The 19,787-nt window shown below is 46.8% G+C and overlaps 1 protein-coding gene across 5 annotated transcripts in view; it reads left to right on the plus strand.

Moving 5' to 3' along the window:
* The window catches only part of LOC130525790 (EGF-like repeat and discoidin I-like domain-containing protein 3), a 68,235-nt gene that overhangs the window by 13,488 nt on the left and 34,960 nt on the right, over positions 1-19,787 (plus strand). Inside the window, exons 2-3 of one of the 5 annotated variants that reach the window (XM_057032968.1) lie at positions 3,844-3,870; positions 9,784-9,912. In XM_057032968.1, coding sequence (XP_056888948.1) covers positions 3,844-3,870; positions 9,784-9,912 — 156 coding nt within the window. Of the gene's footprint in view, positions 1-3,840; positions 3,871-9,783; positions 9,913-19,787 lie in introns of all 5 variants that reach the window. The other 4 variants (XM_057032967.1, XM_057032970.1, XM_057032971.1 and 1 more) reach the window with 4 other exon arrangements.

The following is a 19,787-nucleotide window of genomic DNA, read 5'->3' on the forward strand; positions in this document are numbered from 1 at the left end:
GGGGAGGAGAGGGGAGGGGGAGGGGAGGGGAGAGGAGGGGAGGGGAGGGGAGGGGAGGGGAGGGGAGAGGAGAGGAGAGGAGAGGAGGGGAAAGGAGAGGAGAGAGGAGAGGAGAGGAGAGAGAGGAGGAGAGGAGGGGAGGGGAGAGGAGAGGAGGGAGAGGAGAGGAGAGGAGAGGAGAGGAGAGGAGAGGAGAGGAGAGGAGGGGAGGGGAGAGGAGAGGGAGGGGAGGGGAGGAGGAGGAGAGGAGAGAGAGGAGAGGAGGAGAGGAGAGGAGAGGAGAGGAGAGGAGAGGAGAGAGAGAGGAGAGGAGAGGAGAGGAGAGGAGGAGAGGAGGAGGGAGAGGAGAGGAGAGGAGAGGAGAGGAGGAGAGGAGAGGAGAGGAGAGGAGAGGAGAGGAGAGGAGAGGAGAGGAGAGGAGAGGAGAGGAGGGGAAAGGAGAGGAGAGGAGAGGAGAGGAGAGGAGAGAGGAGAGGAGAGGAGAGGAGAGGAGAGGAGAGGAGAGGAGAGTAGGGGAGGAGAGGAGAGGAGAGAGAGGAGGGGAGGAGAGGAGAGAGAGAGGAGAGGAAAGGAAAGGAAAGGAGAGGAGAGGAGGGGAGGGGAGGAGAGGAGAAGGGAGAGGAGACACATGCAGCCAGGAAGCATCAATGTTATTGGCTCATCTTGGAAGTGACCTTTGACCTCTCCTGTAGACCAAGTGTGTATGATTAAACCAGCAACAATGTGCCAGATGTGGTTCACATGTCACCAAGATTATACGTAAATACGCAGTCACGTGGCTGAATGAATGCATTAAAAGAGCAGCAGAGCGTCGCAGGGCCATTTTCTCTCCTCATCAAATGTGCCAGAAACGATGCGCTCATGTTTTGACCTCCCGCCCAGACAGATATCACTGGATGAAAACGCTCCTTTCATCGTTATTATAACGGCATTAGCGCTCCGGCGGGTTAACGCTAATGCTCAGGAAACAACGCTGGAAAGCAGGGAAAATGTTCAGCGCCGCATCGTCCCACTCGGAGTGACCCTGGGTGTATTACCGCATCGCATCACACCCACCCACCTGACAACTGTTTGGTGAACTTTCAGCTATTGTTCACGTCACACACACACACACACACACACACCACACACACACACAAAAGCCTCGTCTCCGCAGCAATAAAAGCACCCGTATTCCCAGTTTGTTACTGTTGCTTTTTTCATGTTAAAAGCTTCTCAGCGTTATTCTTCTTTAGTGTCGACCTGCAGCTGCATTAGAAATGAACCATACATTTTACTTTCATTTCCAACGACATCACAGGCCAGCAGCTTCCTTCGCTGTGAAACCCCGATTGTCTCTTTGTGCAACAGAGAAGCGGTTGTGTAAGGTTTTCTTTAGTCATACTTTGTGTTTTGCTTCCTTCAGATTTCCTGACGCAGTTGAATCCCTGTAAAATGAACATAGAATCCAGCATTATTATACCTTAAAAACATTAAAATTAGTCATAATTAATTATACACTGAATATTGGTAAGATTTACTAGTTGATCTGTAAAGTGATTCACATCACTACTGTATTTTTACCACAGCTGCCAGCGTTTTTACGTAAAAAACGGGATTTTTTTTACAGTGTATGTTTACGTGAAATGAACAATTCAAAATTCTTTCGATTGCAGATCGGCTGCGATTGTTGCAGTTTTATACCCGAGGGGGTCGGTGCTGTTGGGTTATTGATCTATATTCTGGTATTGGTTACCGGTTCTGCATGGAGTCTGTTTCTCCAACCCTGTAAAACAAGCGTTCTACAGCCATGTTGGACAATGACGAGAGGACCGTGTCCATAATAAAACCAGGGAATTGTGTGTATGTTGTATCAACACACCAGAAGCGTGTGTGTGTGTGTGTGTCTATATGTGTGTTTTAAGGCTTTTTTTTGTCTAAACTGTGTCAGCTCCTCTATCTCATCTGAGCACCTTGAGGCGATATCGGTCCTGTGCTGGACAGGCTGCCTCGTTCCCATTTAGATTATAGACGGTTATTATTGGCTCCTGGCTGCCAGTCAGATTAAACCAATATTTCCCAGGATGGAGGCTCGTCGGGCAAAAAGAGAGGACTTCTCCTGAGGAGGAGGAGGATGAGGAAGAGGAGGGAGATAGGTCATCTTAGAGGTCCTCTGTGTTTTAACGTATTAGTAAAACCCAAACCCTCAGCACCCCAACTATCCCCATAACTCTAATCTCAAGCTAAACCCAATTCTAACCCAACCTAAAATCCACGTCTTCACCCTCAAACGATCATTTAAAGTCACAGGGAGCAGCCAGATTGGTGGTTCATAATGTCAGATTGGAGTTTTGCACAGCTGCCACTCAGCGCTTGAATGATCTGTGAGCTCAAAAGACGGAACCAGAATCCTTCATATCGTGTGCCTTTATTTTCATAAAGTGTGTTTTACGGGGGCGGGAATAGTCGTCGCTACTCCGAGAAGTTTTTTCCTTACTTTCTTTACTTGTTTTTCTCTGTGTGTGTGTGTGTGTGTGTGTGTGTGTGTGTGTGTTAGTGTTGACCTCAGTGGTGAGAGGAGCAACAAAAAAAGGAAAACTTCACATTAGCCAGTGAAACATTCAGGCTTTTTTCCTTTTCACGTTGTCCCATGTGAGAACAGTTGTTGAAAACTGTTTTCGCTAACAGTCCAAACTTGTGTAACTCGTTGTTACACACAGTTGGCTAACGAACGCAGGCTGTGTTTATTCAGGAGTTTTACCTGAGGGGGGGCCGGAGGGGGCGGGTTCGCGTCTCTGCCTGAGCCAGAAGAGCGTTTAAATGCAACACAACAGGACGACAACACTGGTAATTAGTTCACCTCCCTTCAAGTCCTCCAGTTAATTACTATTAATTTTGTTACAAACGAGGGGGTTTTCTACGGCGATGAAATTTTCTCACGCCGTTCGATCGTGGAGATGATTGCTTGGCTGCGTCTACGAATGGCCTCAGAGTAAATGTCAGGAAATGTAACAGTGTAAACCCAATCCATAAGAGAATGGAGGGTTCCCATCCAGCCCTGGGTGCAACGACGCAACAGAACCATCGATCTGCAGCTGCGCACCTGCCTGCAGCGCTAACCTTCAATCCTGTCGTTGTTATGATCAATACGGCCTGAAAAACCTCCCCTGTCCTGGCGCATCATCAACGCCACTGATGAAAAAGTAGACATGACCCTGAATCATTAAATCATGTTTTAATTAAAGCGGCTCATTGATAGTCATCGTTGGCCCCCGGAAGATAGCAGGCATCCATATCTGACACACAGCGCCGCGCCGTCCGTCCGTCCGTCCCTCTACCCAACCCTGCGCAGATGCGTCTCTTGATTCTGCTCGTTTGCCTCGGTTAAACGCTCTTTGGGTACATTTCAGGGCAATTCTCAAGCGGTGGGGCTGATAGAACGTCGAGGTAATGATGGTCGATGGGCTAAATCCCAGACTTGGAGCCAAGGATGCGGCAAAAGCGTTGTGTTCCGATGCTAATCCTCCACTTCCTGTGGATATTAGTCAAAGGCCACGGTCCAGAACCCAGCAGGGTGAGCGGGTGGTAATAGGGGACGGCCCGTGAGAGCGGCGGGTGGCAGCAGTGTGGCGCATTGATGCCAGCAGGACTGGGAGCAGCAGCGGGGGGGGCCTCTGGCCTCTCCTGCTCGGCGCTCCGTGGATTTTTGGGGATAACACATAAAAGGTTTGCGCGCATGTGGAGGCGCACGGTCCAATTAAGGCTCTGCTTGAATCAGCAATCTGCTGGATCGGGGAGTGTGGCACACTTTTAAAACGCATTAAATCTAATTTTCTCTTCTTCTCTTCTGCTTCTCAACAGCAGCAGATGGCGAGGAACCAACTTCAGAAGGTGGGAGGATTTTTTTTTAATATTAATGCTCCATAATGTGATTTCCTCTTGTGTGCATGTGGTCATCATCGTGGCCTCCATTTGCATATCGCCTCACTGATCATGGTCAGCAGCCGTGATTGTGTAATTTGTTTATTACCGTCTCATTTAAATCTCCGATCGGGAGATCAGGTGATCTGGGGGTCTGGCTCGGCGATCGCTTCGGCCTGATTGCTTTTTACGGTGGCTCGCCTGAGTTTCCGAAGCCTTCCGTGGGGTTGATGTGATGCATTTGGAAGATTTGAGTCGCTCCTGTTCTAGGAAAAAGGTAGCGAAGCATCTGGAAAACCCTTCCCAGCTGCCGAGACTCCACCTGAAACAAGCTTCCACAGAGAGCAGCAACAGATAACGTCAACTCTTCTTTTTATTCAGCTTTTTCCATTTAAATACCCGTCGTCTTACTGATTAAATATTTGAATAAATGTCACAAAAAAGACTTTTAAGCTCTTGAAGATGATAAATCTGAGCCTGTGTTTGTGTGGCCGTCACCACTGAGGGTTGTACCCTGATTTAGGATGTTGTTCCGCCTGTATTTTCAGTCCTACCTTAATTCCTGCATTACTGTATGTTTCCCGTCAGCACAAGAAATTATTATCACAATCCAAGAGGAGCCGAATGGGCCGTGACTCGTGACCACTGACCTGGAACCGTACGTGGAGGGGAAATAGGACGGGGTGATGAGGGAGGCCAAATTCATTATGACAGCTTTGAAGTCATTTACCACATCAGCTGCTTTTTTCTCAGCCTTTTGCAGCCTTTGTCTGTGCTCAGCCGCTCTCTATCTCTGACTTCCATGCTGGTTCGGATGGGTTGGACCGTATTCGCGATAGGTCGCCATCCCGCTAGCATCTGAGGCTATTCGCCATTTAAAAGTGGAAGGGTGGCTTTGAGAGCAGGAGGAGGAATCTGCTTACTGCGCCAAACGTAAGAGGATATGAATTTAAATTCCCCTGACCGAGAGGAACAATGAAACAGGAGATTTGACTCTTTTATCGCCATATTTCTGTCTTTAAATTGGAGCATCTGGTAACAGCATCTCGGCTCTGATCATCCCGCCGTGTTGTGGTGTCATTTACAGAGCAGATCAGTTCTTTTGTTTCCTAATTCATGGAGAAATATAATATTCAGGAGCGTTTGTTTGGATGGAAGCACCCAGAACGGGTTGAGTACCCCCCCCCCCGGTGAGTGTCTCAGGCCATCGATCAGAAGTGGTCGGGGCTAAGTCAAGGTGACACGCGGAGCGCCGTTGAAGCTCCACGAGACCCGAAAATCAAATCAAATGTCCCCTTTGAGCTGTGGCCAGTAAATTCATGCTCCACTCACACCGAGGCCTGAGGATACGTCACAGGGCTCCATCAAGGATTCGAGGCGCACGTTTACCCATGAAATGGTACCGAATCTGCACTCCGATCCAGCTCGTAACCCATTTGAATGGATTATAATAAAAGCAAATACTGAAAACTAACATGAATCAAGTCAAACTGAATCAAAATAAAGTAATTTGCACGTTGTAAACAACCGCTGCAACAAGGTCGAATCCAGTCTTCGCTGGACGCTTTTCTGGATCTTTAAATTGACCTTTGAGTTACTCAGGGCTCACCTCTTTGCTGTGTACACTCATATATCAGGAGCATAAAGCACCAGACATCAATGAGGTCAATGACAAAATGGTGGATGTGACACCAAACGAAATCTAGAGGAACTTCTGAAGCAGCCTGGGAGCTCCAAATATCCCCGCCGGCCTCGGTGCTTTAATTGCTACTAAAGGTTAAGTGGACGATTCCAGTGACAGCCTCTTTACCAAACAGCGGTCTTCTGTTGGGGGGGGGGGCGCTCTAATTATCTCACGTCTTGGGTTACAGGGCATTTTTTACAGTTGTTTTGGGTGGTGCTCACAACAGCACCGTGAAAATACGCAGTTAGAGAATCTGCCTGGTGGGTCAAGACCACGCTTTGGCATTTTCTTGGCAGTTTTGGCTCTAACAAGACGTCCTCCTTATCTGCTTCCAAGAATAACGATCTCTGGCACGACCTCTCCTTTTAGACATATTCCAAATCATTTGGCCGCTGCTGGATTCCTGTTACATTGCAGCCTGATCACATTTGCCCGACTCTGTGAAATGCAGACGTGGAGCTGGTCCAGGGCGGAAAGGACCAGGAAGGAGAGCCGTTGGGGGCAGCATTGTGCCAGCATCCATCAGCGGGGGTGAAGGATGGGTGCAGTGACCATGATTCTGTCAACCAGTCGAGCCATTATTAAAAAAAGAGAGCGAGAGAGGGTTAAAAGAGGTTTGACACAATTAGGCCACCTCGTATTTCTCTGCTGGGAAGCGGGCGCACATTCAGCAGCCGTCTCACAGCCTCGCTCCGGCTGTTTTCCCACTCAGCCGGCTTTGGATTCTGCCCAAACTAACACCAGTAACGAAAACCAGGGCTACTCCAACCTAGAGTGGGGATGCTTCACTGAGTTGGATGGGAGCACGATTTGTGTGTGTGTGTGTGTGTGTGGGGGGGGGGGGGGGGGGGGGGGTCACAGCCCAGAGACTGAGACTGAAACCATGAGCTGTACAGGTCCTACTTCACTTCACTGGTGGAAACCGGGATGTCATTTGAGGGCTTGTTTGTTTGTTTTTGTTTTTTTTTTTGGGGGGGGTTAAGCATTTAAGGCAGGTATGCAATGGTGTAAAGGTTTCTCCAGTGTATTTAGAAGAGCTGGATGGATGGATGGATGGATGGATGTTGGATGGATGGATGGATGGATGGATGGATGATGGTTGATGGATGGATGGATGGATGGATGATGGTTGATGGATGGATGGATGGATGGATGGTTGATGGATGGATGATGGTTGATGGTTGATGGATGATGGTTGATGGATGGATGATGGATGGATGGATGGTTGATGGATGGATGGATGGATGTTGGATGGATGGATGATGATGGATGGATGATGGCTGATGGATGGATGGATGGATGGATGGATGATGGATGGATGGATGGATGGATGGATGGATGGATGGATGGATGGATGGATGGATGGATGGATCATCATGGTAGGACTCATCACTACTGCATGATCCTGGAGGTCATCAGGTCATCCAGGCTGCAACATACATCCTGACGCCGTCTCGCCCCTGTCGCCCCTGGTGACCTTTATGGCTGCTGCCAGCTGAGCTGTGAGAGGACGCGACGTCGTTTTAACCCTTAAGCTGTCCGCCATCGCTGATTGATCAGCTGCCAGAGTAAACAACGGATGTTTTCCCCGGTTTAACCAAGGACGGCTGATTGATCGGCCTCTCTTTGAGGCCCGGTAAGAAATCACGGCACTGAGGCCGGACATGAGGCAGCTCACGTCAATCACGCCGGTTTGCTCAGCAGAGCAGCAGCTGAGAGCCGCCTCCTCCTGATGGACATTCTCCGTCCTCCCATCCCATAATGTCCATCAGGGGTCCTCCCTGAAGGAGGGAGATGATCCACCTCTGGAAAGGCACCTTCTCTAGTTCCCCCAGATAAAACTGGGAGGTTGTCGTCCGTCTGTTTAATGTGTCTCTGTAACGCGTGAAAGAATTCTCCAACGTAATTATCAGAAAAGCAATATTTTAATTTTGCACGACCACATTTTTCTTCACAAAGGGAGTAAAAATTGTTAACGCTCCCTGATCTTGAATTATTCATGCTGTTTAATCCCCATCCATCCGCATCACTGACAGGATGGAGGCACCAGCGTGCTGCTTCCTCTCTCAGGGTTCAGAGCCTCTCTGTTGACTCGCCTCCTGCCTCCTGCCTCCTGCGTCCTCTGTCCTGCCTCCTGCGTCCTGCGTCCTGTGTCCTGCGTCCTGTGTCCTGTGTCCTCGTCCTGCGTCCTGCTTGCATGCGATGCTTTTTCCATTAAGGAGGTTGTCGTATGGGCCGGCTGGGCTATAGATCCACCCGTCAAAACAGCTCTGAGACGTGTCACCCCGCCCTCCCTCGGAGAGCGAGGCCCCTGTGGATGCTATTATACGACTGAGCTCAGCTGATTAGCCGGCAGATTCATTAGCGCCGATCGAGGCCTCGGCCGACGCGCAGCGGCCAACGTTGCCAGGATGAATGTGAATCATGTCCAGGGGCCTCCTATTTCCAACAGTCTTGTTATTGACAATAACCAGGGAGCCGCTGGTGTTTGTGTTTTCATTTTCAGGCAACGTGCTTTGTGAGTTGGAGCTGGTCTAAAATGGCAGCCAAGGCCGTATTGAACGCGCGGCTCGCCGCCGTTTATGGGCGATGGCGTCTGTTCGTTTGTCAGCTTCAGCATGAGCTCGTTAGAGTCCCGGCAGTTAATGCCTCTTTATTATCCCGTGGACTTAAACAAGACACCCAGCAGCTCACCTGTTAATGACTCCAGCGATGAAGAGAGGCAGCTCTGAAACGGAAAGTCCATTAAACCGAGTCCGGCTTTTGTCTGTCGGCAGAAGCGAGCAGCGCCGGAGGCGGCGTCGGTCGCTCTGTTAAAGTTCATGCTGAGTTTGGTCCACACTCACATTAGCTCCCAGCTCCAGAACCTGAAAGTTCTCCTGGACGGATTGATGTTTTAAAGATGAGCCAGGCCCATGAGAATCTCTCTTCTTGTTATTTCCATCCGACCCAGCGACGTAGGTTAATTAGCTGATATTTAGTTAAATGTTTATTGTTTACTTATCTTTCTTGTCACATGTGTGTGTTTCTTTCACACGTTTATTACCTCTATAATACGGAATGTGAACATGTGTTGTTGTTTTTTAAGGTTTTCAAGCAGCCCGTTTACACAGTAAATATCGATTTCTGGGGTTGTTTGAATATTCGAGCGATCACAAACATCACGTCCTTTAAATCAGTTATTCCATATCCACGTTTGTAAACAGTCACTCTAATGTGCTTCACCTGTGTCCTGCTCCTGTGTCACACCTTTGGCAACAGTCACGTTCACGTATCCTTCTGCTCTCATTGGGTCGTTTATTACCATCTATTATCTCAGTACATTGAACCGGTTGCTTTTTTTTCCTGGATTTCTTATTTTGGTCTAAGTTCTGCTGAAGTCGTCACAGATAAAGTTAACCTGCAGGTTAAGTTCAGCAACTAGTTGTAATTCTAATCACAATTGCTTGAAGGTGTTCTACATAATCTCAGAACCATTAAGGGACTGATGCGAAGCTCGCCGGCGTTTGCTAAACTCCAGCCTTGGAAAAAAAAACAAAAAAAACAAACAGTGGTCAATAGGTTGTTCCACACACGGGAATTATCTTGTTATTTTGGCAAGAAGTTGCTCTGCAGACGGGTCTTTGCAGCCGTGACCTCAGAATAAAGCGCAGCATTAGCGCTGAGTGTGAATGCTAAACGTTTGCACTGCGGACTCTTTAAGGAAGGTCGATATAGGAGGTAGAAGATATAGAAGATGTCGTCCCTCTGTGCGTCGGGCGCGGGTGCACGTGTGTGTTAACGGGAATGCCGGCTGTAGTTTGCCCCGTGGCGAGCCCGCGTGTCGACTCGGTGCCGTGCGGATGAGGGGTAGCATTCCTGGAGGTGACATATTCATCGGTTTTCCGACAGAGCCTTGGGCTGCCCTCCGGACCGCCGAGACCAGCAGCAGTTGCTGAAAGGCTCCGCTGCTGTCATCTTTACTTTAACTTATACACGGCTGCACACGATCTGACTCCATATGATTTATGGATTCAAACTCTGTTATTCTCCACGAATGCGCAGGCAAGTTCGATTTGTCGAGGTTTTCTTAGATCACTGGATCGGTAATGTCTTTTCTTATACATCTGTACACCCCAAGAGAGACTGTGCTACATTAAACACAATAATAAAGGAGGCCGTTCTGAATAGTGTCCCATTTTTCTTCTTCGTCCATGCAGATCCTTGCCATCCAAACCCTTGTCATAACAGAGGAATATGCCACATCAGCGAGACCTACAGGGGCGACACCTTCATCGGTTACATCTGCAAGTGTCCACCAGGCTTCAGCGGCGTTCACTGCCAACACAGTGAGTCCCAGCGTTCCCACTAAAGAGACCCAACAGAGCACAGAAGGTTTTCCAAGGCTGGAAACTTGTGTCTCCTGCACAATTCCACCGCCAACGAAGACCTTGATCGGTGAATAATGGTCGAGCAAGTGTCAGGAAAAATGCTGCTGAAAGAACAAGTTCAGCATCCTCGTGGTGGGGGGTGCGGCGCTAACGGAATGCTGCGCTAGCTTCCCTTTGTGCCATTTGCTCTTAACAAATGCTGCCGTCACAATTGGACCTACACTATGACGAGAAGCTGCATTATCTTCATCTTTAAATGAAATTGGTTTTCACCTTTTCTCGGCAGATCCGATCACAATTGAGTAATCTGCTCTACACAGATAGCAAACCATCTGTTTCTTGCTTCTGAAATTCCTCAGTTAATTCCAGTTCATGCACATGAGGCCTGCTAGCAATGAGCACTAATTCAGCTAAAGTTTGTTCGGAAACTCTTTCTGACATTATTCAGTGAAGCTGTGTCCACTCACATTAAATCTTTTAAATCCCTAAAACTGGCAAACGAGGTTACGCTTATCAGAGGTGCAGCTGGCAGCAAGAAATTTGCAAAACCTTAACAATAGGTTTACGTTAGCTATCGGAAGGGATTCACATCCGGACACTTGGGTACTGAATGCTCCATCGTTTCAGAGCTCTCGTACAAATTGCAAATATTTTGCCGCTTACCTCTTTTGTCCTCAATTAAATTTGCAGAATAACCACGATGTGTTCCAGCAGCTCTGTTAAGAACTGTCAGGTTGGGTTTTATATGATTTTCAGCATCGTTGGTGAAGCGAAAAAACAGGGCCGTTTTAGCGGCTAGCTAGCTCCAACAACCTTCAGGCTGAATCCCCTGATATCATCAGTAGGAGGTGCGAATAACTAATCTGATTTCAGAAAAACGGTCTTCAATTTGGTAAATAAGTCAGACAAGTGCAGACCCGTGACTGTATTTGCTGAGCAGAGTATCGCGTTAACCAGCGCACCACTTTTGTCCTTCAGCGCCAGCGTGCCCGTGAAGATTGATCATTTCTTTGAACAATATAAATCCCTCTCTCATAATTCCGCCACTTACGTCAAGGTGAAACAAAGGCAGCGTTTCAGACGCGGGCGAGACGGGGGCTACTTTTGGCTCGGTCAATAACAGCAAAATAAACATGAGAGGTAATGGACTGAAGTCTGCGCTTGCTTCCAGTCTGAGATGTGAGCAGTGGGCCGACATTCACGTCATTCATAAATCGGTCATTATGTCCCAATAAGCCCTGAGACGAAGTCAATCTGGGCTCCGCACACGTTCACAGCTGCCAATTGTCTTCTCTGTAATTATGGTTGAAAGGAAGTAAGTGAAAGGGGAGCACAGGAGACAATTTTCTATCATTTTATATGCTGATAAACAAGAAAAGCATCAGAATGTTTCGTTTCAAGCGCAAAAGCCCGGTGGTAATCGGCCCTTTTGAGTGGCAACATTATATGCCTCAAATGTCTGTTAGAACCAATAACTCAATATTGTAAAGTCAAAATACGAAAGCCACACTCAACAGTTTGTAAGGTGGCTTTAATTGAGATCCACAAGTGGATGCTTGTGCCTAATGTAAGCCGCTGTCTCACCAGTCTTACTTGTAATCCAGTCTTGTAAAACATTATTTGTCCAGATGAGCACATGAGATGAATGCTCGGGCCGACCCCAAACCCCCGCTTCTTACTGTTGCTCTTACAGTCTCGCTTCGTCAGAGCTGAATCCAATTTCACACCTCTGGAAGTTATCCTAAATACGCGCACTAAATATCCCGCCTGTCACACCATTTTTATGATGTCGCACATGGACGGCGGGGGAAAGTACAAGCTATTTTAGGCTCCTCTTAACAGGCAGGTCCTCTATTGAAGGCTCTCAGTATCACTCCCGTGTAGTTAGATGTTTCAGGGCCAATTCTGGGATATTTTGGGGTCAAGGTTAATGTTTCCTCACATCTGCGCAGCCCACTATCATCGCATCCAGGGACGTTCACTTTACATTTGATTACTTTAATAGAGTCGTCTTGCATTACGCTCCACTCAAGAAGAAGGTTTAGAAATAAGGATGCATTCAGGGTGTGGGAAAGGAGAGATTGGTGCTGAAGATGAAAAAAACGGACTTTGTTAAAACCCAAAAGGGGAAATTGCGGTTTGGGAATTCACACACCAGACACACGCAGTTTTTCTTTCATATCAACATAAATGCAAATTTAAAAAATGCACAATCGTTACAGGGGAGAGTTGTCGGAGTGAGTAAGCTGCCAGGGACAGACGCTCTGAGCGTTCCGGCGTTCCAAGTCATCCAAGCATCCTTTTGTAAAATCTTCCCACTAACAGATATCCTTGAAAAATGTGTGCACGTGTGGCACAAATGCTTGTTCATCCCAATAAACGGCTCATTTACATAACTGACTGATATATGACAGCTGACCTCTCGGACATCTATAATGAGTCTGGCGACACTAACGCCGTGTTTACCTCAGTGCACGTGCATGCACCTCAGCCAGCCAGAGTGTTTGTCCCAGCATGCACCAGGTTTTGGACTGGAGAGACGATAGAGAATGGGCTGAATGTTTCCATGGTTCAGATGTGAGGGTAAGCACCTGACAGGGTGGACAGAGCTAAAATGAAGCTAATGCTAGGTCGCTGGCGTAAAACTCTTCGTCATCTCCTGAATCCTGTGGTGACCCATCCGAGGCAGGATCAGGAACATTTTCCTGGGCATTAGCCAAACCTCCCAATAAAGTCTGTCATCACTGCATCCTTTTATTTCCTTTTAGGACACTTGTTGTCATTCTGTCAAGGACAGAGATTAAACAGATGGGACCATTTAAACTAGACTGTTGGCACCACGGTGAGTCGGTCATCCTTAGTCATATAACGGAAAACTGGCTGGAAATGAAAGTGTTCTCTGTACGACTCGTTCTGTTGATGTTTTTCAGACAAAAATCAAACACCAGCAACTCCATAAATATCAATCACGTGTCTTCTCCAGATGTTCATCCCGCCATTGTCTGCAGGTCCTCCTGGCTGCTCCTCTCATGCTTCCGGGTCGATATGCCATCGCCTCTCTCTCTGCAACACACCGGGAAAACAAACCACGATCGATCGCTGAATACAGGATGTGTCTGTGTCTTCCACCTTCTTTTTTTCCTTTGTGTTTGGTCACATATTGACAGTTGCTATCATGCCGTATTAGCCCTGCTTGCCTCCGTGGCCTGCTGGAGTAATCTGTCAGTGTTTATGTCTGACGTAAAGCCACAGCATTAGCAGCTCCATGGCACCATTGAGGACCGGCTGCATTAGGGACCCGTCTATATTTCAGAATGGTGTTTGGACTGTTTTCACAACACATCTAGGGAAATTCATACTTGCATGTTAGCACCAACAACTGCTTGTTTTCAGCATAAGAGCAAGCTTGTAGGATGGTTTGCTGCTGTAAACTGCTGGGCAGAATACCTCATGAAGACACAGCAGCACAATTTCAGTTTACCTGTGAGTCCTAAACTAAGAGATGATTTGTCTGGAACATGCTGCAGCCTTGCAGGAGGTGGGGGAACAGGAGTTGCGTTTTACTTTCAAGTCTCCAGACAGGATGGAGGTAGAGACAGAGCGGCGCTCCTGTGATTTTATCCCTCCTCCCACCGCGAGCGCGTGGTCGCGTTGTAGCTGCGAGGACGCTACGGTAAACTTCAGCTGTAGATATTTATGTTCGTACATCAAGTTCAGTGCAACAGGGGTCACGTTGAGCTGTTTGTGTTTGAAACGCTGGAGCTCTCAAACTGTCTGAATTATGCCGAGACCACAGACGTAGACAGGTTCGAAGAACAAGAGGAAAAGCTAAAAAAAACAACCTGAAATCATGAGAAGAAAACAGGAAGTAAGCTTAATCCATGCTTATACAGGAGGGTAAATAATGTTTCACCCAGGATTGAGTTTACTTAAACAGGACCTGGCACAACACCTGAAGTAGGCAAAAAGAGGTTGGTAAAGACCTGTGTCTACAGTTTTAAAGACCAACAAGAATCGTGCTGAAATTTACTGAGAACTGCCTGAATTTCACAGTGAAGTGCTGCAGGGATGTCGTTTGTGTGCCTGACCCTTGAGCTGATCCAGCCGCCTCTGCACACGAGGCTCACCCGTGCGTCGTTTTTCCATGTCAGGAACGGTGTTGACATTTGTTTAGGTGCTCCTGCACGGAGACAGGAAGCTCAGAGGGTTTCTGGCAGGAACCAGATCAGATATATCTGGTGGAGCTGCTCTGCTGAAAGGGACTCCACTATATCCACTACGCTGCCAAGTATCGGACACTTTTAGGAGTGCATTTAGGATAATTTATTGACCTGTTTTCCAAAGCAACGTCTTTGAGTTCAGGCACATATTGCTTCCCTGGCACTCGCCAAACCCAGACTCAAGAGTATTGCTAGCCATAAAAGCATGATTTTTCACTCCAGAAAGCACGTCTGCACTGCTCGTGAGTCCAGTGGCGGCGTGTTCCAACGCATTGCACGGTGTGATGTCACTGCGATGCTGCCGGTTCATTCGCTTGTATGTCGTTAGAACACAACTAACAGCTGACAGGTGGCAGATTTAGTATCCGTGACATGTTACTAATGGACTTACTGTGCATGTGGCAATCCAGCAGTTGTCTCCTAAATTCCTCACGTTGTTTCAGGAATGTCCGTAGATGTGGCCTGAATGCCCAGGTGCTTGGGTTTATACTCCTGAGGCTATTCGTCTTAGTGGAAGCCTAATTCTCTCATTTTTGGGGGGTGCGTCCCAATACTTTGGGCAATATAGTGCATGTGAATCGAGAGTTCACCCCTTCCAGTCAGAATTATTCTGCAGTAATAAAAGCAGATAGGAACCAGAAAATTGATCAAGCAAAGAACCAAATGGATCACTAATTTATGTCGGCGGTGGATCCCCATAAGCTCCTGCCGGCATATCTCTCAGGGAAACAATCCTAATGCGCGGAAAATCCGCTCACCGTCTAAGATCATATATGTGGGGCTGATTTGCTGTTTGGGGCGACTTTGTTTCGAGTTTTTTAATTTTTTTTAAGTTTTCGGGGCAAGATTAAACGAATGGATTAAGACTGATTCAAGCAGAACTATGAGGTAGAGGAAAAGTTTGTGGAGGCGAAACTTTCCCGTGGTAAACATGTTAAAGAAGTACTTTGTCTCCACAGAAAGCTTAACCTAATTTAGAATAACACAGGCAGCTCTTTAGTCTTAGAGCCTAGGGTTTATTCTTGTTGGGACAAATTTGGTTTATCTTCCAAGTCTCTGGGATACAAGAGTTCGTAAAGTTTGAAAATAACGTTTCACATTATACAAACATCTTTAGGCATAAATTACAATAAACAACTCCATTTTAAATACGCTTGTGGGACAATATCTGTTCATAGACAGCATAGTGATGTGACCTATGATGGGATGTCGCATGGCTCAGCCCGACTTTGCCACCGACTTTGTCGACGTTGTCACACCCATAAGTTAAAAAGTAATAAAGTAACACCAGCTAATCAGCCAGTCGCTGCTGCTCAGACTTTTCTTTCTTTGTCTTCAAGTAGCGATTTTATACGCAGAAAGAAACAAAGTTAGTTGTTTTGCACAGCACCTCTTAGCTTTCAAACCACATCCAGGCAGGAAAGGCCTCCAGAATTTAAAGCTGAAATAGATGAATGGTTTTAAGGGCAGGCTTCCAAAAGAACTGTTTATATTTATTTATTTAATTTTTTACTTTTTAAATTCCAATGTTTCACCTTGAATTCTTGAGATTTGACTAGAAATGATAGACCTTGGTCATTGTTGTATTGGAGAGGGTTCTGAAGAAGAAAAAACCAGTAGAAAGAGGAGCCAGTGAGGGCTTAAGAGAGTGGTAGGCATCAAGCTGTTGCCGTGGCCGCCAGGGTCGCCCCATGTCACCTCTAAGCCTTCGCGGCAGAGAAGATGCACTTGGCTGTCAGCCAAAGCATAAATAGAGACGCTTTTTGCAAATCCCAGATGAGCCCAACTCAGTCCTGCCCAAGGCACTTGAGGAGAGCTGCAGCCAAAAGAGAGCAACAAACTTTCCGTCTGACTTTCTGAGCGGCGGGTCACAGACGACTCGGGTGTAAGTAAGAAAATGGCCGGTTAAGAAAACAAAACATTTGTGCCGAGTAGACACTCCAATTGGTGGAATTGTTTCCTTCCACTGCACTTTCGTGTCATAAATATGAAAAGATGTGGAGTTCATTCTGGCTCGATGTCAGTCATAGGGATTCCTCAGCGATTTATGGAGTCTGCCGTCTTCATTATGCTCAGAAAGGTGGTTGCAAGAGGGAAAGAAATTTGTCAGAGGAGTCAGAAATTACTCTTTTGACAGCGCTGAAGGATCTTACTCTTGAGTTATCAGTATTAAACTCAGAATCTGACCTTGCTCAAAAGTCTTCTTACCTGAAATTGGATTATTGTGAAGAGGGCTTGCTCACCTACCCAGACCCGGTGATTCAGGTCCTCTTGCTTTCCGGAGACACGTAATGGACCAGACGTGCCGCTAATTTGACAAATGCTCTCAAAATGAAGGAGTAATGGATGTGAAACACACACATCCATGGGTCAGCAGCTCTGCTTCCAAAAACACCATCTCAAACAACCCAGAATCTTCCCATTTCACGGCTACACTGGGAATACGTGGATGGAAGTTTCATCCAATTCCCTGAACCTTGATCGCATGGAGATGGACAAACCTATATCATAACTCTTATTTAATTACCACAAGACTTGCTTTTTGACCTTCACAACCCTCTTCTTCATATTTGCATCCGAAGGCAATTGAAGTACCTCTGAAATATTCAAATCACTGAACTCTGGTACCAAAACCAGCTTGTGGATCAGACAGTTCTATTGGGAATCAGTATGCGCCTCACAACACCGCTGTGGAGGCTCCATCTGTAAGCTTAAAATGACACTTAAGGCTTTCCTCTAAGTGTCATTCTGCTTTTCACATTCCGAGCATTCCTGGCTCTTTGGCGGAGCCCCTGGCCCGCATGTCTTAAAATGATGAGTGTTCCGCCACTCAGAACATCTACATCCTGGGGTGCCTTTTCATTTGCTTCCAGAGTGCTGCTGTGAATAACTTCTTGCTGGGCTAATCCCACTTGAAAAAGTGAGTCCTTGAAAATCAGTGTCCTCCGTCCTGAACTGGCAGCCTCTCCATAACCCTTTAGCCAAACACTGTTCACCACGTCGAGTCCAACCTCTCACACAGGCGTTCTCAGAACTTCAGGACAGGATCGATGAAATAAAGACCCACCTGCGAGATGCGTGTGGTCGAAGATGAGACTGTCACTGGGAAGAACAAATCTGGGATAGTAAATTGGGAAGTCTTGTTCGTCTGACTGTGCGAGTCCGTCGCCATGGGGACAGCAGGCCCCATTGGTGCTGATAGCCAGGCCAGATTGGCAGGACAGTTTGATAGCGGAGACGGGTTCTTCCGTGTCCTGTCATCAGCGTGCGACTCAACTTTGGAAGACAGGGCTCGTCTCTGTCTTGTGTTGTGCCAACTGGACACTTTTCCTCCAAACTAGGACCTGTCAAACGCAATATCCAGCACGGTATATGAAGACTGACACCTTGGGACAGAGCTTCATGTGTGGCGGCGTTATAAAAGTACAGCGTGCCCCAGGAAATACATGCTGTGTGTGCACGGGCAGTGCACATATGTGCTGCTTGAGAAATGGATCAGATTAGAGACAGTTTCCCGTCGGTGAACCATCTCATACGGCTATGAGCTGCGTCTCCACCGCAGTGACGCTCCGTCCTCCCCGATGGGATCGGAGCGGCTCATTTACTTCTGCTCGCTTTTATGAAAGTCGACAACAAATATTGTTATATCAGTGGGCTGAATATCTTTTTCTGTTGTTTAAATTTGTACGGTAAAATAATACTGGTAATATATGCCACAAAATGCGTATGTGTGTGATTTCTTTTAATATAATCTTGTTTTAAAATCAGTTAATCATCAATAACATAATCATCGATAATATCTCTTGTTGGTTATATTTTCTAATGGGATAAACCAGCTGTGATAGATGCCGCTCCGTCTCCATTTTCAACAATGCTTTTTATTTTTAGACGTGCAAAATGCTGCTTTCTGATTTATAATTGATGTACATTTAGTTGATCAGATGCAGAAACTCCAGCACCTCAGGGGATAATTTGCTCCTCCCTGGAAAATCTACGGCAATAAACAACTGTCTGAATAAGTAAATAAGTTGAGGTTTGGATGTCAGGGGTTAATTATGCGGTAGGAATAAACAACAGTAGGTTCACCTCATTGGAGTCGATCACCATCAGAGAGGTCAGAGCCCTCCGTCTTGTCTCGCCAGGGAGGTCAGGAGAGGGTTAGCTTGCTAGCTTGTGTGACATTAAAAGGCGATGAAAATTCCGATGGGATTATTCCAGGAAGCGAGGTTTTGACTGACCGCCGGCCGAGCTGCTTTAAGCGTCGGGGTGGATGAAGAAACGCTGACGTTGCTCACAACAGCTGACTGTAATTTAATGACTTTGGTGGGCGTGTGGGGGCCAATCCTGTAGAGACGTTACCTTTCATTTGTGGAATTACAGTTATCGGCATTGCCTCTGTAAAAGGATTACAAGCTATTAAGGAATCTCTATCAATAAAGTGAGTGTTTACAACAGCGTGTTGTCGTTTAAGAAGGCTAGATTTGTGACGCCACCACGGCTGTATGTACTTCAGAGGTAAAATATCACTATTAGGTACCCGAATGGAGAGTGTGTCAGGGCTGAAGCACTCATTAAAATCTCATTAAAGTTGTGAATTAAATTAGCGTGATTAGCACGAGGGCTTTGAGTAATTCTGCAGCTCATGACGCTCTGAAGTCAGTTGCAAAGAAATCAGTCAGTGTCCTTGTGTTGATCAGCGGTGAGGAATGCGAAAATAAGAAGAAAAAAGAATTCTCCCTATTAAAAGTGGCTGTAATAGGTCTCACAGACATGGAGCCCAATAAAGATCCGCCTTAATTTAATAACTGCTTCTTTCTGAAAATCAATGCGCTGCAATTGCAAATGTTACCTGCTAGGAGACCAAACCAAAACAAACCAAAAGCCTAATTCCTTTATCGAAGTGCGTGATAATTGAACAATATTGCGACTCACTTGCGTATTAGCGAGTCCGCCGCCGACAGCCTCTCTGGCTTTGTGTGAGAATCACAAGCTGTGAATCGCAGCAGAGGCGTGTCGAGCAGCCTGGCCCGTCGAACAAACACGGCAACAAACAATCACATGGGAGGAGTGAATGCACCAAATGGCGGTTCGCAGCCTGGATTTATCTGCTCTCCAGTCGGCTCTGACATTTGAAATCTTGTAAATCCTTGATAAATGTCAGCTGCAGACAGCCATCAGTTTAACTGCTGAACGTGACTCTTTTGAGGTCGGATTTACAAGGCTGGTAGGAGGTTTTTAATAAAACTGCCAAAAGTGATTTATACATATGCAAAGCAATGGACAGGTGTGTTCCAGATGTGCAGGTAATTCTAGTTTTAACCTCTAGGGGCAGTGTAAGGACCATGACTCCAAATGCTGTCGTTTAGTGTTTTTCAGTGATAGGACATGGAGGTGTGTGATTGGTGGTTTCCTTTGATTTTCTTCTCTAAATTAGGTCAGCGTTTGCTCGCTGAGCGGAGGGAAATGTCATGAAAGAAGCGTCTCGTGAAATTTCATTAGACTTCTCCCCCTTTTGTGTCGCTCTGCTGCGTGTTGTCATAGCGAAATCCTCGACTGCCGAATGAACTGGAAACTCCCCGGTGTGATTGTGTTGTGGAAGCAGGTTCAGGCTCT

The sequence above is a fragment of the Takifugu flavidus genome, chromosome 5, assembly GCF_003711565.1.
Source record: "Takifugu flavidus isolate HTHZ2018 chromosome 5, ASM371156v2, whole genome shotgun sequence".
In the NCBI taxonomy this organism is placed as follows: Eukaryota; Metazoa; Chordata; class Actinopteri; order Tetraodontiformes; family Tetraodontidae; genus Takifugu; species Takifugu flavidus.